The following is a 27731-nucleotide window of genomic DNA, read 5'->3' on the forward strand; positions in this document are numbered from 1 at the left end:
TAGTGTTTTAAATTACCCGATGTGTTTTGTATTTGAATAGCTGTGTCTTCCTATCCGGTACCCTGAGATTTCATTTTTGAAGTGTCTTATGTATGAAATAGGGTGTAGTGTGCCGGAGCAAGTGTGTTTCAGAATGCAACAAAAGTGCAAAGCAGCTCTTTAGTTTAAGGCATGGTTACACGTGTTTAAGGTAAAGTACCAAAGACTTTTGTGTTACTTTGGACGAAGCATGGCTCTATCGTGTTGAAACTGTAAAAACAGAGAGAAGGCATCTCAAACAATCGTTGAATTAGAAACAGAGTTACATCTGGTGTGACAGACACGATTTTAAATAATGAAATGTACGTTATTGACAAGAATATGAACAAAAATAAACCCAAACAAACACATATTTTACTGGTGAAAGGAGGCGTTTTAAATAAACTGCCCAAAGCAAAGCCTTCTGAGCCTTACAGAACAATTATTAGATGTCATCAAGCTCAGCTATTTCCTGCAGTATTAGAGGAAATATGAAAATGGAAAAAGATAAGAAAAATGAAACTGTGAAGATGTTATCCAACCAAACTATGATATGTTGAATTGAAATCATATCAAATAACATGAAAGCATTCCCTGTATACATTGTTAAATTAATCCTCGAGACCTTTCCCCAGAGAGAACAGGCAGTTAGAAAATCTGTGTCTGGGAGGATTTAATGAATGTAACTTTAATTTAGAGTTAGCTGCTTTGGTTTTAGTGGTACACCAGGTTGTAGATACAGCTCGGGCCTCTGTAGGGACAAATTAAAAACACGACGGAGGAGAAAAGAGGGATTTGGGGTCACAAATCTTTCATTGTGGCAGATGTTTCCCACTCGTAAACAACAACAACCAATTAACCTCTGACACCCGGCCGGAATTGAAGTGTCAATCCTTGTCGATTCTTGGAAATACTGCAGTTTAGTTCCTGTTCTAATGGCTGGTTTTATGGATTGAGTATGTAAATCACGCTGGATAGTCTCAGATTTATTACCAGAGCACAATGGTCTTTGGGCTCGTCTTCCTAAAATGCTAATTAGTTTAACTCTGATGCGACTGCTTTGTGTTTGAGTCGGAGGAACCAGCAGGAAATGAAACAACCCGTCATACATGAACTTTATGTCTGACGGCACATGTGAAGCTGCATGTATTGATTTATTAACACTAAATGCAGATTGGATTTACAGTGTTTATTGACATTTTCTGAACTAATAGTTGATTATTGTTCATTTTTAGTATTCTTTCTATGGAACAACGATCGAGGACCTCTTTGCTACAACAATGTCAATACGAATAATTTCATTTGAACAGATTTTTAAAAGGTTGGTTTCATTTTAACGGATTTAAATCGTAAATAATAGTCTGCTCGAGACCTCAAGTTTATGTAAAAAAGCATCTTCCGACGCAGGACCTCTGATATTAAGCTGGTTAATTACCTGATGATGAAGGCTGTTGATACCAAATCAATGCTGTGGGTCAAACACAACCTTCTGCATAGGAACGAATGGAAAAAACAAATTAAATAAAGGCAACATGATGCTAACTGTTTGTGAACTGAGGTTAAGACATTTTATTATACACACTATAATACACACAAGGAAGAGGCGACGTTTGATTCAAGGTCTGCGATGTCACTCGTCGGGTCAACTTTCTGCTGACAGTGCGTGTAAATCGGCATATTACTCTGCAAAATCAGAAATGTTAAAGCGGCTGAAGCTAAAACCCGCCTGGCCTCCATTCAGAGCCAACAGCTTGCACTTTGAGCTCATTGTGTCAAATTCTGTCCAAAATAAAAACACGGTGGTGCCAAAGCTTTAGATGTGCAGCTGCCAAATACAGCGTGAGAAGCTGCTGAGTATCTGTCAGGTCACGCATGTCCTCCAATCATTTGGCCAGATTATTTCCCATATGGCCCGCACTGGTCTTTAAATTTAATTTGATTAATTTTCAACACTTGTAATTACAGGGACTGATTTGTGACCACTGCTCTTTCTCTGCTTGAACAACCACAGTCCTGCTCGTGCCAGTGTCTCTCTCTCTCTCTCTCTCTGTCTCTCTCTCTCTCTCTCTCTGAAGGTTCATCGATAGACTTCTGTTCACCTCTGAATTGAATTGGCTCTGTAAAAGGGATTGCCTCCGATGGGGGGGCAGGGCACAAATCAGACCTCTGGGACAACACACACACTCACACACACACACACACACACACACACACACACACACACACACACACACACACACACACACACACACACACACACACACACACACACACACTACCCATCCATTTGAGGACACGTTAGCTCAGGTATGGATACTGCACTTTAATGTGTGTGCATGTGGGAGTGCTTGTTGCGCTTCAGTGCATCTGTTTATGGAGGTCTGTCCCCACACAATGATTCATGCCACCGCTTAGCTCCTGGGCTTTCCCTCCATGTGTTTGATCCATGTTTGTCTGCACAGATTCACTTCTAGCCTCCTAAAAACACTGATGCATTGTTGGAGGAAGGGATGGAACACGCCACTACTCAACAGACTAGTCTTGATGTGAGACAGCGTCTCCTTGACCCACAAGTGTCAAAGGATGTGTACAACAATATTTTGAGTATTTCAACATTTTGAGAACGTTCTTGCTGAGATTTAGATGAGAAGTTTGACTCTCATGCCCGTATGGTAAATATGAAGCTGCCGCCAGCAGCCAGTTAGCTTCTAAACAGCCTGGCTCTTCCCAAAGGGAACCAACACATAAAATGCACATATGCTGTGTGCCAGACTATTTCTTGATTGTGCACAGTAACTATCTGGAGTGTCAAAGCCATGAGAACAAATAGTACAAATAAAAAGGAGAAGTTTATGAGCTTTAGAGGTGCGGTTAGATTTTTGAGTTTCGATCTTTATTAGTTATTACCTTTCTACAGCGCTCGCTTCATCATGGGGACGAATCCTCGCTTCTTGTCTCGGGTGACATTATTATTTGTGGCAGGGTTGTTTTTGCAGATGAGAAATGTGTTCTCGGGAGGTTCGGAGTCTTAATTGTTCCCCGAGGAGGCGAGGGAGAACACGTCGTCCTGCCTGCAGACAGAGAGGTGCCATTCTCCTCCTCGTCGCTCAGCAAACTCAAAAGTACCATTTTTCTTTATCACGTGAAATGATCTGCTGAGCACGATGCCCGACCTCATCTGTGAAATGCCTCATGGAGACGCCTGTGTCACGTTGTGGGAGTTGGGCTCCAGTGTGACAGTCCTGTTTGTATTACTCTATATGCTTTTCTACATGTTGCGTGTTTCTCCTCATTGTGAGGTGTTTATCCGTTCCAGTGTTCGTCGGGGGAAGAATCACAACACAATCTGCCAAATAGCCTGAAAATGGGACTCTGCTTTATCTGTTTCCAGGCGTCGGTATCCCCAGCAGTCTCTATCTCTATATCACGAGTTAGTCGGTCCGCATTGTGCAGCAGATGAAAATGGCTGATTAGTGCGATGAGGCGCCGTGTCACTCTAATTTACACAACTCGTATACACTCCCACTCTGACTTCTGCTCAACCGCATTCACGCCGGAGCAAATGTCAAACCCAGAGAGCTTAATCTAATCTACATGCACACTTCCACACAAATAATCCCACTCTCTGTGATATTCATCCCGACCACCAATGTGTGCATTTGTTATTCATTGTTCGTCCGAGCGTGTAATTATGCATTTTGTTGTCTCAGTTATCTGATTGGCTGCGTGGGACGACGATATTGGGGGTTTAGCAGTTTGATGTCCCGCTCACTCACATGCTTGTCCTGAGTGGCTGTGGAGCTAATGATGATGACGGGGGGGTTTTTCACTGAGGCCTGATTGGACAGCCTCCGAGCCATTCAGTAGAATGATTGTCTGCTGAGTTGTATATGCCATTATGTGTTGTTGTGATAGAAATGCGTATTTCTTTCCTTCTGCTGCTGCTCTCTTCTCACCATGTCAGGTGGGTCATCTCTTTGGTTCGCATGCGGTCGGTTGATCAGATCACAACGAGGCACAGAGAGATTCAAACATTTTACTTCTATGGATTCCACCATGATCGTATGCTGGAGGTCACCCAGTGTAAAGCAACATTAGTGAGGGGCTCAGTGTGCAGCTGCTGTCCTGCACACACACATGCACACACACAATGTGTATGTGTTTGAGGATTAATGTTCAGAGATATAATGTCTCGGTGAAAATGCATCAGTATACTGGACTTTGCATCACCAGTGTTTCCTGCAGGGCTCATGTTAATCAGAAACTGTGGATAATCAGAGGTTACATTTGTGTGAGGAAGGCAGCTGGCAGCTGCATTTGTATTATTTAGAAGAGGTTAATGTTTAATGACGTGTTTTGGCCTCCACATTTTTCAAACGTCTGATCATATGAACCTCACGAAGAAGTGAACAAAATAAAACCCAACCTTTGGCAAAGCCTCACTCCCTTCAAAAAGTACCGCTTTAAGATTAGCGTCGGTGTCTGTGAGAGAAGGGATGGGAAGCTCGCCCTCGGAGGCTTTATGACACAACAGCTTCACTTTAACACTGGAAACAAAGCTTTATGCAGCCATCACAGAATGTATATAAAACTATTCATTCCCTCTGATGGAGGCTCTGTGTCGTAACCTGTAAGCGTATTATCATGTGATGTGAGACAAACAGAGGTGTTTTGGGAGAACACTCATTGGTCTTTGGGTTTAGCACTCCAGTGAATCCCATTGCTGAAACGCAACCTCCCCTTTTCCAAACGGTTTATATTAAAGCTTTGATTGCACCTATGTTGCTGAAATGGCTTTCATTGATTGGAGCAGGACAGATGTGGTGAAACAGCAGCAGACACTGGAGTTAATAATCATCCATAACAGAAACAACCTGCAGTTACATAGCTGTCTTATTGAAATGGGAATATATTTGAACCCGTGGTCATTCAGCTGAATTAGTACGAGAACATAAATACTCTATTTTATTTTTTTAAATAATCAGTTCTGCATAAAAGTAAGAAGGATATACGCTTGAACACCAAATAAGCTACACTGTTGTTGCATTTTGTGAATTGAACCTAAAAGCCTCTTAGAGTAAACACCTGCTGCACGCTGCTTTTCCTTATTAATTACCACCATTTAACCGGTAACCTAAATTCCATATCATACCTTTAAGCATTAATGGGATTGCATAATAATCCGCAATCTGCAAAATGTATAATGAGTGGCATGCAAAGCAAACACCATATGTGTCATATGTAAGTACATGAGCGTGCATGTTCATACCCACGCCAGCCTTTTCCATTTGAAAGGGTGATCAGAGGCTCCATGTACACCTTTGTCCCTGATCCATCATTGTCGCTCTCACATCCCACACCTCTCCATTATTCATCCCATCACTTCACCCCCAACACTTTTAACTGAGATCGCTCAGAGCTCTGCAGCCCTACACATCTACCTAATTATTATTCATACAGTTGAGGCTTTATGATGGAACTTCCTATAAATATGGCCCCTAACTCGTCTCTTTGCGGGTCTCCTCCCTCCCTTTCTGTCTTCTCCACACACACACACACAGTAGCTATATGCACTTATTCTACACATATCTGCTCCCTCCAACACTCTATTTGTTGTCTCCCATTTCTTGCTGATCACACAGCTCTGCAGGGAGGAGATAAAGTGTACTTCTTCTTCTTCTGCACCATCTCCATCTGAGCACCCTCCCCCCACCACAGCTCCTATCCTTCACACCAGAACCAAAACCGGAGAAGGGCGATGCGCCACATAGTAGACGGGGAAGATGAGGAAAAGATAGGAGTGCGTGGCTCCCCCCCTGCAGAATGAACAAAAGGCGGGTTGGTGATTTAGTAACGGCGGCTGCTGCTTCTGCTGCTTGGATTGACTCGATTGGAGCCAAGGAGCCCGAACGCCCCTCTGACCTCCGCAGGACAGGAAGAATGATGCAGGGTGTAAAAGGTTAAGGGAGGGAGGAGATGAGAGGAAAAGCTAAGAATGGAGGGAGGGAGGGACATCTGATAGGTAAAGAAAACTCAGCAGACGTTGAAGGAAGAAGGGAATGAGGCCCTCGCTACACGAGATGCACATCGCTGCACATTTCTCTTGTTTAACAACGTTGTATTCTTCTCCCGGGGTGTTAAGGCCCCTGTGGTGGGGTATTTAATCTGCTTGGGCTTTATTTGATAATTGACAGTGGAAGGGAGCTAGTATTGGAAAAGACAAGGATGACATGGATCCAACAAGATCCAGCAGGGCACCCCACACAGGATCAACTGTTTGATGTAATTCCCTCCTCGTGGGAGCAGCAGGATTGGAGGATGCATAATGATCCTGCTATCAAACCAGCAGCCCGGATGGCAGTTAATGGCAACACATAGGCGAAGCCCAGGAGAGCTTTCCTCCTTCTCCTCCTCCTGTAATTGGCCTCCCCCGGCCTGCAGGCTCCGTTCGGGCTGAATGCGCCCCCGTGTGGCGGGCAGGAGGATGGCGGACGCCGCGGGGAGTTTAAAAGCCTCAGCGGAGGAGGAGCTGGCCACAATACGGAGGAGCTCCACGCCGGAAAAGTTTCCCACTAACTACTGCACTCGACCTGAAGGAGGGAGAAACCGCAGAGATGGCAACTCAAGCGCAGAAGTCGCCCCACCTGCACCTGGCCGAGTTCACCGCGGCGCAGTTCATCGACATCTGGAAACACTTCGACGCAGACGGTCAGTGCGCGCGGACGTCCGCGAGGCTCAGCGATTTGACCTCAATTGAGGGATCAATTAGTGTTTTTTTAGAAGCTATTTCTAATTTATGATTTATGAGAAGGTGTGTTTTTAGAAAGGATGTTATTTATTGTTTGTTTGTGTTACAATCATTATGTTTACTGTCAGAATTTTGTCCTTATGATACATATTTGATCCAGTGATCCAACAAGAACAAAAATGACAGTGATATCAGCAATTATAAGAAAAACATGAAACCAATTCTCTCCGGCTAATTGGAGATTAATTGGACCTCGATATTTTTTATCTCACTGTTGTGGAATTTACTTTTTTTGAGTCCTCAGCAATGAGCCTTCACTAGTCTTCTGCGATGTTCTCATTATAACATCGTGTAATATCATTTATGGGTTTGAGAAATGAACGAAATCAAACCCAAATAGAGTCAGCTTATTTATAGACTCCGATGTGAGAGTAGAATTAGAGTTAAGTTCTAGAGAGGAGGATGGAGAAGAGGGGGAGGGGAGATGGGGGAGGGATGAAAGGATGCAAAGGAGGGAGGACGTGTGTGTGTGTGTGTGTGTGTGTGTGTGTGTGTGTGTGTGTGTGTGTGTGTGTGTGTGTGTGTGTGGATGGGGGGGGGGGGGGGGCGTGAAAAGGTGAGAGAGGAGAAGATGAAGGGTGTTTTTCACTGGTTTGTTGGGAGGAGCTTCTGCATCTGAGAGCTTACTGGTAATGAACTGGACACAGTGTGTGTGTGTGTGTGTGTGTGTGTGTGTGTGTGTGTGTGTGTGTGTGTGTGTGTGTGCCAGCGGCATAAACTTAATACACATAGGCTATATACAGTAGACCAGAATTGAACTATTTTAATGATGTCAGTTAAATCTATAAATAATCAGAGCTGATAAGTTGATTAATCACATGTTAATTAACTATTTTGTTAATTGATTAATTGTTTAAGTCAAGTAAAAACGCCAAATACTCTGTTTTTTTTTCTCAATTATGTTCTTTTTTTGTGGTCTTCTCTAATATTAAACTGAACATCTTCCTGTGTTTATCTGTTTCTCGAACAACACAAGTCATTTGAATGTCAATCAGGAAAATGATAACAATTAAAAGAAATATGTGCTGCTTCATTTGTTGCAGCCCTGATAAAAACATTTATAAACGATGACAGTATTCGTAATAATTAGTCATTTCCCTTCATTCACCTGTACTCTTCTAGTCATCCTAGTCATCCTGATCCCTTTTTATGGCACCGATTCTATCAGAACTACATCCTGTTTTCTGTGAGATGAAATACAGTAGTTTGATTCAAGGCTTTAGTGAACTACAAATCCTCACAGCAGCAGCTCTCCGGTCTGAAGGTAGCCATGTTATTGGTTGGAAAACGTCCCGGTAGCCAAACTGCCTCTCTCTGATCCACTCCATCTTTGGTGACTTTAATATCGCAAATTGAAGGATTATTTTCAGAAGCCATTCATAAAAAAAAAAGCTCTGACCTCTATTGTTAAACCCTTTCCAAACCCAGCCCAATAATTCACAATTAATTTTCAAGTAGTATGTCACACATGTCACGCAAACGCCCTCCGAATTGTGACAGAATGTCCCGCCTTCTTCTCGTAAAATGAATCAGTCGTGTGGAAAATGTTTGACCCAGAGAACAGAGGCGTTGATGACCTCACCACAGTCTCACTCACACTTAAAGGTAAACAGAGAATTGTGTATTTCTGGTGATGTGTCAGTGAAGGCTTGCTGATGGCATCGTGACAGCAACAGGCTGTTTCCTTGACCACAGCTGCAGCACAGTTACTGACTCGGACTGAGCTCTCGGCTGCAGGGAAACGAGGACAACAAACAACAACTAGGACCTCCGCCGGCGGAGGGATACGTGCAGCGATTCAAACTGTGTCTTCAAAAGTGGTTTTTTTTTGTTTTGTTGCATGATTGTTGTTTGCAGTCATTATGAGCTGCAGCTGTTTTCGAGGTGCCATTGAGCAATCAGCAGTTGAGCTGTGTTTGAAAATGTTAGATGGCTGCATCTGCACAGTGTGCAGTGGTGCGCTCCGAACGGCAGCTGGGATTTGTATCGCAACTAAACTGGCAGGAAATGAACTGGGAACATGGGTACTTGTGAGGACCTTAAAACGAGTCACAACGCACTCATCACAGTCTCTTTGTTCCTTGCTGTCCCCACATGTCATTATTATGTCATTATTGTAGCACCACATGAAACAAGTATGGCTCCAGATAACACTGAGTGCTGCTGATTGATTAGTTAATTAGTGAAAAGGTGGCAAAATAATATTTGTATGGAAGTTTGTGCCGGATTTGTAAAAGTCGTTTTTAAATAGATGAATTCAGAGTGGCTCCAAGGATGGGAATGTCAGTCGGTCTTTCCGCCATGTTGGTCCAGACTGAAACATCTCAACAGCTAATGGATTAGCATGACATTTTGTACAAATGTTCATGATCCCCTGATGATAAATCCTACTGACTGTGGTGATCCCTTGATTTATAATCTGGTGCCACCATGAAGTTAATATGTGTGCTTCTGAGTGGAATATCTTGATGACTACTGGATTAGTTGCCGTGAAATGTGGTCCAGATATCCAGCCGCTCCTCAGGATCCACCCACCATCCGGTCACATGTTGTGTCTGTAAAGCCAACCACGTTCCCATTAGACTTCATGTTGTGGACGGTGCTAATTGGCAAATATTAGCTCTAACATGTTGAACTGACGGTGAACGTACCTGCTTAACATCAGCATATTGATCAGGTTTACACTTTTTCATAAACATGTTTATATTAATTGCTTCCTTTTCTTCGTCAAACCTGAACTGATCTAAGATTTAAGTGTAAAGATAAAAGTCAAAGTTGTCTGGATAACGAGGTGTAATCCAGCCTTTACCCATCTGAATGCTAACCGATGACAAGGAAGTTTAATTTGGAACAAAGTGAAGATGAACGTGACCTGTGTTGCATCGCCCTGCTTTGTTTCCACACCCAAAGCTTTTTGTCCCCGCAGTGATTTGATTATATCTAAAACAGCAGCTCAACCAAAGCACAGATGGTGACATGAAATGAATCGCAGGGCAGGGAAACGAGAGGACGGGGGGAGGTGAGGGAGAAAACGATCAGAAATGAGACGAGATGAGAGGATAAGAGATTAAGAGATGAAGAGTGGGGGGTGGGAATCTGCATTTGATTCTGTACATACATCTGTGTTTAATTCCAAATTGAAGTAACAGTTATATTAACGTTTTAACCCCCCCTATTTGTATGAGGATGACAAAAAAAGAGGGTGACTAATTATGTCAAATATTTGAAAGGGTGTGTGTGTGTGTGTGTGTGTGTGTGTGTGTGTGTGTGTGTGTCTGTGTGTGTGTGTGTGTGTGTGTTTTAATATGTAGGAATGTGTGCAGCATTAGCTCAAAGAGTGCACCGGTTCATGAGCCCAGAGTGTTTGAGGACAGATCATCTGTCCTGCCTGTTGTGTATTGTGAGCAGGTGTGTGAGTATGCCAGTCCCATTTTGTACATTTCATATTGAGAAATATATATTTGGTGGATGACTTAATATTGGATTAGCTGTAGGTTGAGTGAGAGGCGGTAATGCCTGTGTTCCAGCTAGCTGGGATTTATAAATTGAGTTCTATCATTCATTTTTGTGGTAGGTTTGAGTGGGTTATAAGTGGATATTCTAGATATCCGGTCTTTGAAGTCTATGAATTGATGGTTGTGGAAAAGATGGTGAAGGTGTGATACCTTTGGAGCGTCTAGTCTGCCATGAGATTCACTTTGTTGTAGAGTAGATTGTTTAATTTAGTTTTTTGCATTTTTCCAGTAAAAATGTGTAATAATCGATTTTAACCATTTATCTGTTGGTGTTGACAGGCAGCATGGAAAACAAGTAGTGGATGTGAAGAAGTATTTTGACAGTTCCACCCATGAGAAAGAGAGGTTGTCTTTACTATTTTTGATAAAGTCGTGTAATTAAGGTGCAACGACTCTGACAGCCTGAGGGAGACGTCATTACCCGGGTATCTGAAGTGGGAGTGATGAGTTCTGCAGAATCCAGGCTTCCCCTTAACGTGGGAGTATTGTGGACTTGTTCCAGGTAACTGTTGTGTACTTAGAGATAGAATGTCTTAATGAGATTAAAGCTTCCTTCTTGTGGCGGCATGTACAACAACATATCATCAGCATAAAGGCTGATTTTAAGTGGAGTTTGTGGTATGTTGTAACGCACAGCTGCAGTGAGTGTCTTTGGAAACAGCCAACGATGGAGAGTGAAGGTCTGTGGCGTGATTCCATTCGTGGGGTGCGATGTGTCGTGCTGCTGCGACAGATGGGGCTCATTCTTATGATTAAACAGAGGGCACTGAATGTCCTATATGGTACCCTTTGCTTTGCAGAGAAACCAGTGGAGTAAATTATTGTATTAAAATCATCCCCGGTCATGTGACTGTCAAAAGACATACAAATCACAGGGGACAGAATGCCCCAATAAGCATCAATCTGACTGCACACTTTCACCCTCGAAGGCAAGAAAACTCATTATACTGCTGCTTACACTCCAACAACAATTCCCCTGCTGCTGCTGCTGCATATCACTGAATCCCCACAACCCCGGCCAGAGATTTATGAACGGGAATAGTGCCTTCAGTTAATCAAAGTGAGTTTTCAATTAAAAGTTGTCAGTTGTGTAGAGATGATATAACACATGTTAATCTGATTTCTTGGCGCTGTGGAGCTCCATGCTTCACTCAAGACATGAATATTGACCACTTCAGGGCTAAAGCAACCTAATGCACGAACTGATTTAAGTCCTGCTCTAAGCCTGTAAACGTTTGCATAAACTGCTTACTTGGATCCGACTCCAGACCGGCCTCGCACTCGAGGTTTGGCAACCGTTCCAACGTTTTAAAGACCCCCCTTCTTGACCTTTAATCTTTCATCCACAGTCTTTAATCAAAACTTAAAAGCTTCATAACATAATTTGTGCCAAACTAATTTAGTTCATCCGGTGCCCCGCAGGAAACGGTTACATCGAAGGGAAGGAGTTGGAGAACTTCTTCAAAGAGCTGGAGACTGCGAGGCGCGGAGCAGGCGTGGTGAGTGTGTGCACATCAGCAGACACAAGAATATAAGTTGTTTTTTGTCTTAAATCTATGTTTAAATTAAAGACAGCATTAGCATAAGTCTCTTTGATGTGTAACTTCTTGTGGTTGCAGGATCCTACACTTCCTGCATTCAAAGAAAAGATGAAGGAGTTCATGGCAAACTTTGACAAGAACGCTGACGGGAGAATCGAGATGTCCGAGGTGAAACTAACATCCAGTAGTGTTCAAGTGGTTCAGAATCACACAGTTCATCCTCAACGCCGCTGGTTTGACTCCAGCTTCTGTTGCATTTATCAGTCTATCTATCTATCTATGCTTAATGGTCAATTATTTCTGTCTTTATGAATCTAAAATCCCAACCATAAAATGTGTGTCTCCGTCTCTTTGTCGTCCACTCCTTAGTTGGCTCAGCTTCTGCCCACAGAGGAAAACTTCCTGCTCTGTTTCAGAGAGTTTGTGGGATCCAGCGCTGAGTTTATGGCTGTAAGTTTGTATATATTCATATCTGTCTACTCCACCATATTTATGCCTTATGTCATGAGTGCTCATTATATAACTCTATGTATATAAGCGCTCACACTCATCAAAACTGATTCATTTAGTGATGGTAAAGAATATCGACAGCCCAAAACATCCCTATTAGCCTGCCATGTTAGGACGCCTGTTTCTTGTGGAAAAGAGTCCAATAAGTGTTCATTTGCAGTCTTGGTGAAATGTCTGAAATTAAAACATAGAAAACATTTAAAAATGTACTGAAGACATTTAACATTTTGGCTAAAGCTGACTTAAATTGTCTTGTTTCACATAAATGAAATGAATTCATCGTAGTTCCATAAAGAAAGTTGGATGAATCTATAAACAGCTGATGTTTAATGCCTAACAGCAGCATATTTGACCCATAAAACTACTTCATTGCATATGTAGAAATAATGAAATGAACAAAGAGAAAATGGTGAGGCATGGCTCAGCTGGTCCACTGTGACTTAAAAAAAAAGCAGCACACAGTTGGTGTACTTGAGCTTGGGCGGGGGGGTTCGGTGGTGTGATGTTCAGGCCGCTGTGTGTTAAAGTTATTCTCAGACAGCCATACATTATGAATGCAGCGCAGCTTTCTGAAGGGGAAAGGCAGGGAGTGCCAGAGGGGATTCTGTATCTATCTTTGATAAAGGCTTTAACATATTCTGTATTTACACAATGTCAGATTATACCCTCCTACCTCCGTCATTTCTCTTTATCGTCTTATTTCTGTTAAATCAGATAATATATGGAGGAAGTGTGTTGTTTTTATGGTTACAGTAGCAGAGGTGAACGCTACTGTAACATCATTCTTGTCCTGCAGGCTTGGCGGAGGTACGACACTGACCGAAGTGGATACATTGAGTCGAATGAGCTGAAGGTAAAACACAAAGATTGGATCATTTAAAGTCAAGTAAAAAAACCAAAGAGAGAACAGTAGACGTTCTATGTGAAACATTCTGTTTCCTAATTAACCAGCCAGACATTGATTGAGATGATGAAACAAGGACTTGGGCTGAGCTCTGTACATGAAGTCACGCCGTTCATCGTCGCCATGACTACTAGCTGACAACATATCATCTAATCACTGACTGTGGGGGCCTTTCTCTCTCGTCAGGGTTTCCTGTCCGACCTGCTGAAGAAGGCCAACAGAAACTATGACGACAAGAAGCTGAATGAGTACACACAGACGATCGTGAGTTAACTTAACATCCTTTCTCTTCTTATCCATATTTCTTTGAACATTACACAGATACTTGCTCTGGAAATGACAAAGGACATTTTTTAACCCAATGTCAGTTTTTAAAATCTGCCGTATACATAAATACTATCCCAGTGTTTCCTTCTGGAGTACCACTTTTTAAAAAAGGACTCCTCACGACCCAATCCCCCATCCATCTTATGTCTATGTCTTTGTGCATAAATGAATGTTCTTTACCATTATACTGCCATTCCCACATCACCTTATCTGCTGAACTGCTGACAGAAACAACCTCCTGTTTGCTTCTTCCATCCAGCTGCGGATGTTTGACCTGAACGGAGATGGTAAATTGGGCCTCTCTGAGATGGCGAGGTGAGCGCGTCTCCACTTTTATTCATTCGTGTTCTGTGTGGTCGTTTTTAGTGAACGCCATCAAGATTAAACCTTTCTTTTTGTTTGACACCAGGCTCTTGCCCGTCCAGGAAAATTTCCTGGTGAAGTTTGAGGTAAGATTACTACTATAGCTACTGTCTCTCTGATGGAGAGAAGTCAGACCACACTGGGGATTCAGAACAATACAACATTATTGGATTCACTACAAGAGGATTATTTGCCATTAAAGTCCTGAATGGACATATGGGGCATTGACACAAATGTGCGTTTACTTACGTTAAATCCTTTAGGAATTAGATATTAAAGCATAGCATTTCCTTTGAGACATGACAGACTCCTCTTATGTGTTTGGACATAGCTTTTATCTTCATTTGCACCCATTTAAACAACTTTAAATAAACATAAAATAAAAATAGCACAGCTTATTGCACAGTTGCATGTACATTCTTAGTTGGAAGACATTGCTGAGGGTCTATAATATATACATATATATGTGTGTAAACCCTTCAAAGTTCAACATTTGAAGCACGGGGACAATCCTATCTGCATCCATGTACATCTCCCACATATTTCTGGATCATGTATGTTGCTATACGTACATGCTAAGTTGGGAGAGCAGATCAACAATTCCTTTCTGACAGAGGATTAGTCTGATCAGGATTAACTCAACTCTAGTCCCAGTTATCATAATCTGCATGGATTATTATCAGTTCTGGATTCTGTGGGGCTTTTACCGCTCTCTAGAAATACCCTGCAGTTTCTAACAATTTCCATGTCTCCTTCTTTCAAACAGGGCATCAGACTCACCGTGAAGGAGTTCGACTCCCTCTTCACCCTTTATGACAAGGTGAGCACATGTGTTTGTGTATCTACTGTATCTGTATTATTTCATACGCACGTATGTATGTTTGTTGCTAGATGGACCAATGTAGAACAATATTTCCATATTTCCTATGATGCTGTATGTAGGTGAGGATACACTTTCTCCTGGCAGGTATTCAGTTTTTAGGGCTTTAGGCCCGGCAATGTCAACTGATCTACCAAACACCTATTTGGTGGATTGTTGTGACATTTTCTACAGACATTCACGGTGCTTAGATTTCCCTGGAATATTCCTGGATTTGAGGGAAATGTCTCATGTCAACTAGTGGAGGGATTACCATGACATTTGGTGCTCACAGTCATCTCACCCTCAGGCTTTATTGCAGTAATGTTGGCGATTGCCTGACTTTTTAAACATCATCATCAGGTCAAAATTGTAATTGTTCCCGTACTTTGTCAAGCAAATCTAACGGCATCGCTATCGGCCCCAGCGGTGCTTTTCATTTTGTGATAATTAGCAAAACCAAAGCTGAAAGCGACACTGTGCCTAACGCCCTCAGAGAGTTGCTGGTGTAGCTGTGAGTCTCCTTTTCACATAAAAAAAATGTCCTCTTCATAATTCCGACCTCTCCGTCGTCTCTTTCACCAGGATGGGAACGGGTATATTGATGAGCAGGAGCTGGATGCTTTGCTGAAGGACCTCTGTGACAAGAACAAAATGGTAATGAATAGTTAGCCCATTGATTGTGCAGTTCATGTTACTTACTTGCCAAATATAGAGGGGAGATGGAAGTCCTGCCTGAGGTGCTCTGTACTGAATGTTCGTACCGTGACTTTGTCTGATCTTATGTGCCAGGATGTGGACCCTGTGGACTCCAAAGGCCTGGTGGGGTACAAGAAGAGCATCATGGCTCTGTCTGACGGAGGGAAACTGTACCGCACTGAGCTGGAAATCGTCCTCTGCCGGGACTCCACGCTGTGAGGTCCTTCCCTGGGACCCCGCCATCCGCCCCACTGCCTCCTGCTTCCTACCTCCTGATGTAACCTGGTGCATGTGTGACCCTCCACCACTTAGAGTGAAAACAACAGTGCTCCTATAGGAGCACACAGTGAACCGCTGGCCCTGCTATTTTAGTTTTGTACCCCTCGGAGTTTTCATTTCTGTTTTTTTAAAACTTAAAATGCCGTTTCTTAGTGAGACGCAGCAACGACAACAGGAATATATTGTGTTTTTACTATTTGACGTCTCGTTTTTAATATGCATTTTGTTTTACATTCATCGCATATCTATATGTCCCTCTCCCAATTTATTTAAAATGAATACTTCTATTCTGCAGCATCTCATAATTTATTTATTTATATAATGTCATCTTATTTGGTGAGGCTTGTACTGTTCTATTAAAGATATTGAGAGAATGAATAAACATAAACATAACAACTCTTGTGCCAATTATTGTCTTGCATTAAATAATCATATCTTCATCGAAGCAATGTTCTGTTACACCTCAGCTAGGATAATTCCAACTGTGCCGCCGCCTCGACTGTGAAGGATATGTTTATTTCCCCCACTCGGAGAGTCGTGTGGCTCCGGTGAAGATTACAGCTCCAGCACAGATGCCCGGAGCAAGAGTGTTTCCCCCGGAGTGCTCCACCTTCACTTTCTAATCTCCTGGCGAAAGGAAGTGTGATTTAGAAAAGGCTCAGCTGCTCCATTTTTCATAGAGGAGAGTCCCCGAAGCCTCTGTGGCACTTTGAGACGAAGTGAGCAGAGCGGGACAAGCTGAGGAATGAGGCTCAGTACAAATATACAGTAGAAGGCCATTATCTCACTCATACAAATGTGCCATTAGAAATACAACAAAAGTATGTTTGCTTTGAAATAATGGAAAAAACACACCAGGTTCATCCATGTGTGTATGTGAGATTCCTTATCAGATAAAACATATTCACCATAATACTACATATATGCCTTTATCATATCTGAATGACAGCTTTATTTTAGAACACTGTTTATGTATGAAATATTGTTTTTTTTCTCTTATTTCTTACTTCGGGAAGAGAGTCGACCCCCCCCCCCCCCCCCCCATACATCAGCATCGTGGAACGGCCTACCTTCCATCAATTAATAATCAGTTCTTTCATGTTTAATTAAACTCACTATCTTTAAAGCACAACCCTTTCACGCACCCCCGTCACTGCACACACACACACACACACACACACACACACACACACACACACACACACACACACGCACGCACACACACACACACACACACGCACACACAATACAGTGTTCACCTCCTTCAGCGACTGCTCAATGTTATACACATGGTGAGCATGCAAACACACACACACACACACACACACAGAAACATACAGTGGCATCTGAAACACTCCTAACTGCTGACAACGAGGGAAAAAAAGAGTTACATCCGCTCTGATTCTTTCACACACATCAGTCCCCCTCAATGAGAGCAGAGAGACACGTGAGGAAAACAGACGAGATTCCCTCTGTACACAAACACACACACACAAACACACGCACACACACACACGCACACGCACACACACACACACACACACACACACACGCACACACGCACACACACACACACACACACACACACACACACACACACACACACACACACACACACACACACACTTCTTGATATGACTGACTCCTGGGTGGACAAGATGTACTAAATGACTAAATACCTTTATTTATATACCTTTATATACATGTATGAGAGATGATCTGTTGGATGTTGGAACAGTGACTCAGTGCAGTACATATGACCCCAAAAAAGCCCATGATGCTAGTTATTTGTCATCATCTTCACATTTTTATCCAATCCCTTGATTAAACACGTATGACTGAACATATGTGAGAGCTGCTATTGGAAACAAAATGGACAAAACTGTATGAACCTCAGCGAGGGACATCAAACAGCACAGAGTGGAATCCAGCACCAGCCCACACGGTGTCAAGTATGATTACTGGAAGTGATATATGTAATAAAACCTTTTGCCACACAACCTATTAACCCATAACCCCACAGGAGTGGGTGGAGAGGTGACATTTACATCATGCTGCGTATTTGAACATAGAAATGAGATTTTTACAAGGTGCAGCAACTATAACAGCGAGGAGCTCGAGCACACATCCAGTACAATATGGGCTATTAAAGACGTTCGGCTCTAAATTAAGCTGTGAAACTTCACTTGGCATTACAGTCAGTAATCCTTTCTCTTATCAGTTTTTATTCTTTTTCCGCTGTATTTTCATTTGATGTTTCTGCCAGCTCAGCTCTGTCTCCACAGTTTCTTAACCTCCTAGTGCTCCTATTCATTCTACAAAGTAATACAGCTAGAAGAGATGCAAAATCATACAGCGACGACTGACACGTTTATGGGAAAAACGTGGAATGTTGTTTAATATTCTGAATAAACAATAGAAATTGCTGCAGGTAGGTATAATCTCTGATGTTTTTGACCATTGTGTGAACATGAGCTCTCTCCCTCTCTCTCCCTCTCTCCCTCCTATCTCCTTCACACACTGGCAGTCCCACATCCAAGCCAAGCCCTGCTCTGTTACTCTGTTGGGGTGCCAGAGAGTCTGAGTCTGTTTGCAGGACATTCTTTCGTGGACTTCCAGGCTCTGCTCTGTGATGTTATTCCAGGTCGCTGATCCTTCTGCACAGACTCTGTCTATCTTGTATAATTGTGAATCTGCTACACCAGAAACAGTGAGAGCTGGTGAGCTGTGTGGAGTGAAATGTAAAGGTGGTCTTCTTCTGAAGCTGACAACAGCTCATCTGTCTTTCAGTCCAAACACAAACAGTGGGACAGGTGAGCGTCGTGTCACACTAAGCAAGGCTGCATTAATATGTTTACACCACTACAGGCAGATGAAGAGTTATGGGGCAGCTTTAGAAGCAAATGTAGTTTATTGTAAAAACTGTGATGTCTATTGTGTGACATCGCCCTCAAGTGGTCAAATCAAGTAACTGCAGAATTCTACTGCCAGGGAATGGCATTTACTGCAATGAAGAACCCTTAGCCTTAAAAAAGAGAAGCCTTCGCCATGAAAATATGTCACTTCAATAAAGGGTGCTTCACATTAACACACAAACACTTTGTAGAGCAGGAATTTAAAGCAGACATGCCTATATCTTTTGTCACAATAATATTAAAAGGACTGCTGTCAAAAGCCAGTGACTGCTGGCTGTGAAGGACGTTCACAACCATAAATAAATGGATGCAGGTTTTAATGGACAAGTCATCGTTCAAACCTAAACTTTCTGAAAAGCCACAGTGAGGTGTAGTCTTATAAACATAATATTAAAAAAGGATTGTTTGCTTTAAATAATGTGTTGCCAATGCAGCGGCTCCCAAGTTTTGTTATTTATTGTCTTTATTCTTTATTGCACAATAGACCGAGGTAAGCTGAACAGATGATAAGTGCCAGGTGAGGAACACAGGGAGGAGTGAGTAGACCAGAGAGGGGGGCAAGTCCACATCAGCTGACACAGATAAACCAAACAAAAGATAGAAAAGGGAGAAACAAAGCTGTAAAACACTCTGTCACTGCAGGTGGTTTCTACATATTTACTCAAACAGACAAAAGGGAAAACAATTCATGAAATTGTGGTAAATATATTTTAAAAATGTGTAAAATAAATGTGACTGAGACCAATTTTTAACTCCACAACCTTCCAATTTGTACACAGAGTTTTGAACATTTTGTTGTTTTCCAAGTTGATCCTTGCTAGTTTGGAAATGTCTTGGAGTTGGAGATATATTTATTTATTTATGTATATACTTTTGTAGCTTTTCCTGCGGTAGATCATTTTCTACAATAATGTCTACTTTGTGTTGATGAGGATGGAAGTATTTCTGGGCCATTCATTCTCTATGGACTCTTAATGTTGATTGATTATCATATTTTAAAATCCAATTAATATATCATATTTGTGTGTTTTCCTCTCCTTTCTTAGCGACCCCTCTCGCCACAGGGTTAACCAATCAGATCTCAGGTCTCTACTGAAGGATCCTACGCGTTTGCTGCTCTGACGTCAGCGCGTACTGAACGTAGCATCGTGGTCGTGGCTGCCCTTCACATCCGTCCACATCCTCCAAGGCTCTCCAAGCGCAACACAACGATGGCCCTGCTCCAATCCAACAAGGTGCTCTCCTGTCTGGGGAACATGTCCCCCTCCCTGAGAGTCCTGTCCACCCGCAACAGGTACGTTTGGCTAGCATCACTCAAGCTAACGTAACCTAGAGGTTCACACAAGTTGACTTTGTGCGCTAACGGCGTGCCATGCCTTAGGTTTACAGCTAACGTTAGCTTGAGCAGAAGTCGAGCCATTATTCTAAGGTGAACGGTCCAGCTAGCCATCACATTTATATGGAAACGTCATCGGTCTGTGATGATTTCAGCCACACGAGCTGGCTAGCTAACAGGGGTCAAATGATTTCAACAGGCCGCGACGTGCTGTCTGATGTTACTTCCTGTGGCGTGAACTAGCGTCAGTGATCGCTGCTTATTTCCGGTTATATGATTTAATAACCTTTAGAACCTGTAGTGCTAGAAATAATCTCGGATTAGCATTGACGAGACTAGAAACCCGGTGTTGCTAGCAGTGAAGCTGGCGGTTGTTGAAAGTCACGTCACTGTAGCACACAAGTTCACTGCTAGAAGGTGCAAATAACAAACCCAGCTCGGCTCGGTTCGTCACAATAGCATATTTATAGTGATATGCGTGTCGGGGTCGCTGCTGTGTCGCTTTCAAAGGCAACTTTCATTGGGATTTGCGCGATCGCGACGGCTCCGGCTATCAAAGCCCACGCACTGTTTGAGCTAAGCGACTTGTCGTAGTTGGAGAAGTCGTGCGAGGTGATTGGCTCTCCTCCTACCGCCTTCGATCGCCGATTGGCTGGTTTCTAGCGCTGAAAGTATTTAGTCACCGATGCCCTTTCTGAGCCTGTTTGGAGGGCAAACTCCTTTCGATCTGCAGCTTTGCCTTTTTAATACATTTAATACACATCTATCTTTGGTAAATGTAGTTTTATGACGTGTCTTTACTCCCAGTCTGTCTCTGCTTCTGTCGCTGGAGGTGTAGCTGGGTCTTTGCTGATGCTGTCATATGTGTGGCTCATTGCCCCACCCTCCCTCCTCTACCTTTATGTTATGTTATGTTATGTTATGTTATGTTATGTTATGTAAGATGTATAACCGTTTGAAGACCTGTTAACTTACCAAAAAGGCCTTTGGTCTATTGATCACTGATAGCTTGTCAGTCAGTGTGATGTTTATGTAAGTCCAGCTGTTCAAAGGTTCTGTGTGCATGTCTTTACCTGCTAACCTTGACCTCAAATGCCCTTTACAGCATGATTGGCCATGTACTATTCTGTACCCAGGTATCACAACTGAATGGGAACCGAAAAGTGCAAATTAGTGAAACCCATAATTGAACATAAAACTATGTAGTTATTAGTAATAATTGCATGCTCTGTTGTTGTCACTTTGTATAGACATGCTCATCAATTTGTTGCCTTATTGATGTTGTTGTATGCATCCATACATCCAGTCTTTTTTTAATCTGCTCACAGTTTCCTGGTTGCTATATTTCACTGGACTTAAAATGCTATAATGGCATTAATAATGCACGACAAACTAGGAAATAAATGAACATAATATCTCTTTGTGCAGTCTTGGGTATTGAGCTTCAGGATCATTTAGCAGATTGTATTAAATGAACAGTCGCCAGGCTGGACTATATACTTCTTCAACCAGTTCACACTTGATTTTCATGCAATAAACATCTTTGCCAGTGAACTGTTGCTATTTAATAAACCAGAGTGACCTCTTCTTACATTTATTGTTAGTAGGGACTTAAAGTCTCTTGCCCTTTGCAATGTTCAGTCCTAAATTTAGCTGCAAAGTTAAGGGGGTTTACAAAGTAGGGGAAACCTGAGACAATATGTGAGCAGCAGTGGAGTTAAAGTCGCAGAACGCAACAATCTTCATATGTCAAGCAGATGTGTGTGTGTGTGTGTGTGTGTGTGTGTGTGTGAATCTCATACTGTTAACTCTCTTATAATATAGCCTGTAAGCTATATTTACTATTCTTGTATACGTTTGTTACTAGTTACATATTATAAAAAGATGTAGAAATATTTGCAGAAATAATCACGGTAACCGTCTTTGCTTTGGTGGCGTAGTAAAACCATGAAGAACTCTTCTGCTCTAGATTTCCTGTGGTGCTGTTTGATTTTTCTATGGATGACTCAGCTTCCCGTCGGCCACACTGAGAGACACTTCCTGAGACATCTGTGTTGATGAACCTTATTCTCATAAGGTTCTAATGCTCATAATTGGACATCAGTCATTCAGCATTAAAAAGCATTACAAATGATTGGACCAAAAATAAGATTAGTAGGCTAATCGACTAAGAGGGCTCAGACGTAATATATTTTAAACCTTTAGACCTTTATTAGCTTGGTGCGTGTAAACATACATTCACACATTTAGTTATGGTATGTTGTACGTAACGAGTCTGAAGTGTTGAAATGTTGTATTTGGTACTTAATTGAAGATCAGTCAGGAGGGATTTGTAGTATTAATGAATAAAACTACAAGTTAAATGCTACCCATAGGCCAGATGAATAAAAGCCAAAAGCACAAGGAAAGATAACTAAGCATAAGCACATAAACACGGTTGTTCATTACATTTTCTTGTCTTATATCTTTCACCATAGAATGTATTCGGGGTGTTTGTTGCAGTCGGAATCAACATGGTGAACAAGCGACTTTATGTTTTCGATCCGTATTAACGGTTACTCGAGGTTTTGGACTCTGGACTTTTAAATGGATTATGTTTGTTTCATTAGCATGCTCATGTGTCTCTACGTCAGTGTGGTATCCTCGGGTCACATGAAGGGTTTGAGCTCGAGCATTAGGTCCACGGCGGGTGAAAGGAGCAAGGCAAATACAGCCAGCCATCACAATAGTTTGACCGGTGTCACATAAGGCTGTGAAAACTGAAGAAGCAACTTGTTTCATGACCTTGTAGGAATGCATTAGTGTTTATTTTTCTGAGGATAATCACTGTTGAGCGTGTTCAGTGTTTGCCATCACATCCACATCACTTTTCATCTGATTCTGTGTCTGTGCAGCTCATGGTGGAGCGGAGTGCAGATGGGTCCCCCTGATCCCATCCTGGGGGTGAGCGAGGCCTTCAAGAGGGACACCAACCCCAAGAAGATGAACCTGGGAGTGGGAGCCTACCGGGATGACCAGGGCAAGCCCTTTGTGCTCAGCTGTGTCCGCAAGGTAAACTGTCACCAATCCCTCCAGCGAGTCCACTGATGCTACCTTCTTCTCATGTCACACAGTCGCCCCGGGGGGATTTAACAAGCTCAGGACGTTGATCCCAAGAAGATAAAAAGCTGGTAGTTGCTCGTGCAAGGCCGCCAGTGTCTGCATCGACATGCTTATGATGCACAGCAACTTCACTTGCTCTTTGAAGAGTAAAAGTACCTCCTCTCTCTGTTCCCCTTCCATTGTTATGGTTGTCTGGGCTCCGATACTTTCTATTTAAAACACCCATTACCTGAAAAACAGTCATGTAATTGGCTCTAAGGCTCTTGGCTCATAAACTTCACATATCTGGTCACCTTGAGAAAGTGTGCACACGTTAACTAAATCCTAGATTTTCATGTAAAAAGCAGTCATGAAACTGAAAGTAGGTGTGTTTATACATTTAGATTTTCTTTCCTTCCAGGCAGAGGCTATTATCAGCGCCAAACAGATGGATAAGGAGTACCTCGCCATTGGTGGCTTGGGGGAGTTTACCAAGTCCTGCGCCCAACTCGCTCTGGGTGCTGACAGTGAAGTCCTGAAGAGCAGCAGGGTAAGTTGGGATGTTTACTACTCCAAACTCACTGACAGTTTGTAGTCAAAATCACTGCAGCACGTCTCTTCTCCCACCAGAGCATCACTGTCCAGACCATCTCAGGAACCGGATCTCTGCGCATCGGAGCCAACTATTTGGTGAGGTCCTCTTGTATTGCTCACTCATCAAACCAACAAACAAAACAGGCCAGGCTGGTTATCTCACCAGAACTTTTCTTTTGTCACAGTCTCGATTCCATGGAGGTCCACTTGACGTGTACCTCCCCAAACCCTCCTGGGGAAACCATACACCCATCTTCAGAGACGCTGGCATGCAGCTCAAGGCATACAAATACTATGACCCGTCCACCTGTGGCTTTGACTTCAAAGGAGCTCTGGATGACATCTCTGTAAGTATTGATTGATGGACTAGTCAGAAGCCAAAATGTAAATGTAAACTAAGCAAGTCTATATTATATGTATTGCAAGATCACTAACCAAAAGCTTTTTTATGTCACAGAAAATCCCAGAGCAGAGTGTGATTATGCTGCATGCTTGCGCCCACAACCCCACCGGTGTGGACCCCAGACCCGAGCAGTGGAAGGAGATTTCTGACCTTGTGAAGGTGACTACGCATCATCCTGGTGAAGCTCTGTGAAATGTTTGCAATTTTTATAAAAAATAAATCATTACACATTTTCTTTTCATCTGGAAGCCTTTGACAGTTCAAAAGCCACAATTCGTATTCACTGGTTGTCTCTCCGTCTGTCTGCATCTCTCCGTTTGTTTTCACCCTATAGAAAAGAAACCTGCTCGTGTTCTTCGACATGGCCTATCAGGGCTTCGCAAGTGGAGACATCGATCGTGATGCCTGGGCTGTGCGCTACTTCATTGAGCAGGGCCACAACATCCTGCTCTCCCAGTCCTTTGCCAAGAACATGGGGCTCTATGGTCAGCCATATTCAATACAAGCTCTTAAATAAATAAAGTAGTGAAGAAAGGAGATTATTGCCTGGGGATGTACTGCAGTCAGGGTGAGAGAGAAATCCCACCGGCACCGATAATGTTTCATCATTCGTGGCCGTAATAAACACTATTACTGCTTTGTACATGTTGTGGAAGTCCCGGACACACCGGGACACTAAACGGCGTCCTGCCTGAGTTCATAGCGGAGGGAATGTTCCCATTCATTGTCTATGTAAGAAGCCGTGTAATGCCGGCGCGGAGCGGCGAGTTTCCAGAGACGGCGCCGCCCGCAATCTCTCAAAAATCTTTCAAACTGAGCGTTGTCGATCTAAAATAAAGACGGATTCAGCAACTGCATCGCTTATTTCTCGCCAAAAATGTTTTCAGAAACACATTTCTCACAGAGAAACCTTTCAAATCGTAGAATACAGCTTTAAGGCACATCACAGCAAGATCTCATTCAGATGAATAATACATTTTCATCTGAAGCGTTCTGTCTAACTTAATGGTTGCAAATTGACAATAGGCTGTTCTTACTATTTGAATATAGAGATGCTGTGAGTCCATCATTTTATTCTTTGATTTAAGTTTGAGGTTCATGGCTTGTGACTCCTCATTTCTTAACTTGATTGAAGGGTGAAATCATCAGTTTTAGCCAAATAACCTAACTTGCTCCGACTGTGTTCATGTTGTTCTTCACAGGTGAGCGTGTGGGCGGCTTCACTGTGGTGTGCAACGACGCAGATGAGGCAAAGAGGGTGGAGTCTCAACTTAAGATCCTCATCAGGCCCATTTACTCCAACCCACCAATGAACGGCGCCAGAATTGCAGCAACAATTCTCAACACACCAGATCTGTACTCACTGTGGTATGTGCACATATTATATATATATGTATATATACATATAGATGCACATATTCCACGAACCAAATGTGAAGTTTACATATTTGGAAATGCACTTCAGGTTCTTCCATATTCAACCAGATATATTCCGTTTTCTTGATGTGTTTCGCCCTGCTGTCATCCATCCCAGGCTGGGGGAGGTCCATGGTATGGCGAACCGCATCATTAAGATGAGAGAACAGCTGGCGGCTGGTCTGAAAAAGGAGGGCTCCAGCCACAACTGGCAGCACGTCATCGACCAGATCGGGATGTTCTGTTTCACAGGCCTCAAACCCGAACAGGTACACATCCAATGATGCCGCGCAGCAATAGCTAGTTCTCTGCCATATTATATTAAAGGAGTAGTTCGCCCACTTTAGAGTAAAATCGAATAGAAAAAGCTGTTTACTGACAGCTGAACACATTCTTGGCTGGAAACCATTGTCTTGATGTTTTACAGTCAGGATTTCAGTCCCACCAAAGCACTGTGGCGGCTCCTGTCTAGGTCTTCAGTGACAGCCCCTTAAATGCAGACAGTGGAAAACTTTCGGTCTTGGTATTTTTAGATCATATTTCTCACAGTCGGCACAATGTAGTACTTGACAGACTGGAAAACTGGGTTGAACTCTCTGGCGCGGAGTCAATTTGGTTAAAATCCAATTAAATGGACAGGGACTACTTTGTGTTGGACAGTAATTAGACATCTGAGTGTACAACAACGACACGGAGCTCCCCAAGGCTCCATTCTCGACCTCTACGGATGGATGGATTCTAGTAGAGATGATGAAAAACAGCAAAATATCTTCCCATAATTACGCAGAAGGACTTTTGACTTAGTAATACTTAGGAAAACATGTTGATGCTAAAAATGTGATGAGACAGCTAAACGCAGAAATGCAATGTGTGTTGTTAAGTTACTGATGTGGATTTTGAGACGTGTGTGTGTTCATTTATTTGTCCTGCAGGTTGAGCGCCTGACAAAGGAGTTTTCAGTTTACATGACCAAGGATGGCAGGATTTCCATGGCGGGCGTGACCTCTGGGAATGTGGGCTACCTGGCACACGGGATCCATGCGGTCACCAAGTAGAGTGGATGCTGCTGGGAGAGCTACATAATCAAAGCAGCAGTGTTAACGAGGAGCGTCATCCGTGTCCTCCATTCCACCTTTTTAGAAACAAGCTCGATGCTTAGTTAGACATAATCTAAATTAGGTTTCATCATGAGTTCAACTCGGAATGGTTGCTGCTGTCACACGGTTTAGTTTCTGGTCAACTTTTCTTTTTTTTTTCATCATTTCACTGAACAGGGTCCCCTGCCAAATTCTCTGACTACTGACTGATCATCATTGCTTATTTATTATGTGGAATCAACTGTTGGCTGTGCGTTAGTGTCCGCCTAAATGTGTGTTGTTCATCGACTGTGGGCCCACTCACTGTAAAACATCCAACAGCAGCTGACAACAGCGTGTTTGACTGTACATATAATGTACGAGGTGAGGTCTCTGTTGCTATGTGAAAATGTGTAAAAGACAGATTATAATTATAATGGCAGCGTAGCACTTTATACGTTTTATGGCACTTTGTGTTTCAAGATAAGGCTGACATCCTGTTTCATTTGTCAATCAGGTAATCAATTCACTATCAGGCTAATCAATCATCGAGTAATTTCCTCCTCATCTCTGAATTTGCTTGCTATCTCCCTTTATATTCAGTTTTTTCCTGTGGGATTTGTGAATCATCTTTGGGTTTCAAGCTAGTTGGTGACAGAGCATCTCTCAGGCCAACAAACACACACACAAGCAAAGCATGGTCAAAGTTAAGTAATCAATACTTGGAATTAATTGTATCCATGTTCCACTGTAGCCCCATTTTTTACATTTTATTTTAATCATGCAGTCTTTGTATTTTATACGAGTACGAACGTCCCTGTGGTTAATTAAGATGAGTGGGGTATGTCATCGGGGTCGAACGCCGCACAGTTCATGAAGAAATATGCATCTGAAACCTATGGCACTACACTTCCATCTTTTGCATTCTGTCATAAAATAATTGGATGTATCTTATTGAACAAACAATAAATGGTTATAGAGGCATGATCTGTTGTCTGATGTGATCAGTTAACGTTATAATCTCCATCCTTGTGTGCTTACGTCTCATTTCAATTAATGGTTTTACATACTTTATATTGCACTATAT

General features: G+C 42.6%; 1 protein-coding gene and 1 pseudogene across 2 annotated transcripts; both read left to right on the plus strand.

The window, feature by feature from the left end:
* Positions 1-6228: 6228 nt before the first annotated feature.
* On the plus strand, positions 6229-16207 carry LOC311011097 (calretinin-like; annotated as a pseudogene). The gene is made up of 11 exons (XR_014599479.1): positions 6229-6726; positions 11764-11840; positions 11961-12050; positions 12252-12332; positions 13189-13245; positions 13483-13560; positions 13883-13938; positions 14033-14072; positions 14753-14806; positions 15431-15502; positions 15638-16207. The product of XR_014599479.1 is annotated as a calretinin-like (transcript).
* Positions 16208-19865: 3658 nt separating this feature from the next.
* LOC311016087 (aspartate aminotransferase, mitochondrial) lies at positions 19866-27631 on the plus strand. Its single transcript, XM_084013575.1, has 10 exons — positions 19866-20032; positions 22969-23125; positions 23577-23705; positions 23786-23845; positions 23935-24096; positions 24207-24311; positions 24487-24637; positions 25355-25520; positions 25687-25837; positions 26501-27631. The coding sequence occupies exons 1-10, from the start codon at positions 19950-19952 to the stop codon at positions 26621-26623; spliced, it is 1287 nt and encodes a 428-aa protein (XP_083869701.1). The 5' UTR covers positions 19866-19949; the 3' UTR covers positions 26624-27631.
* Positions 27632-27731: the final 100 nt, after the last annotated feature.

This window comes from Eutrigla gurnardus (assembly GCF_963514095.1).
Source record: "Eutrigla gurnardus genome assembly, chromosome: 1".
NCBI lineage: Eukaryota > Metazoa > Chordata > Actinopteri > Perciformes > Triglidae > Eutrigla > Eutrigla gurnardus.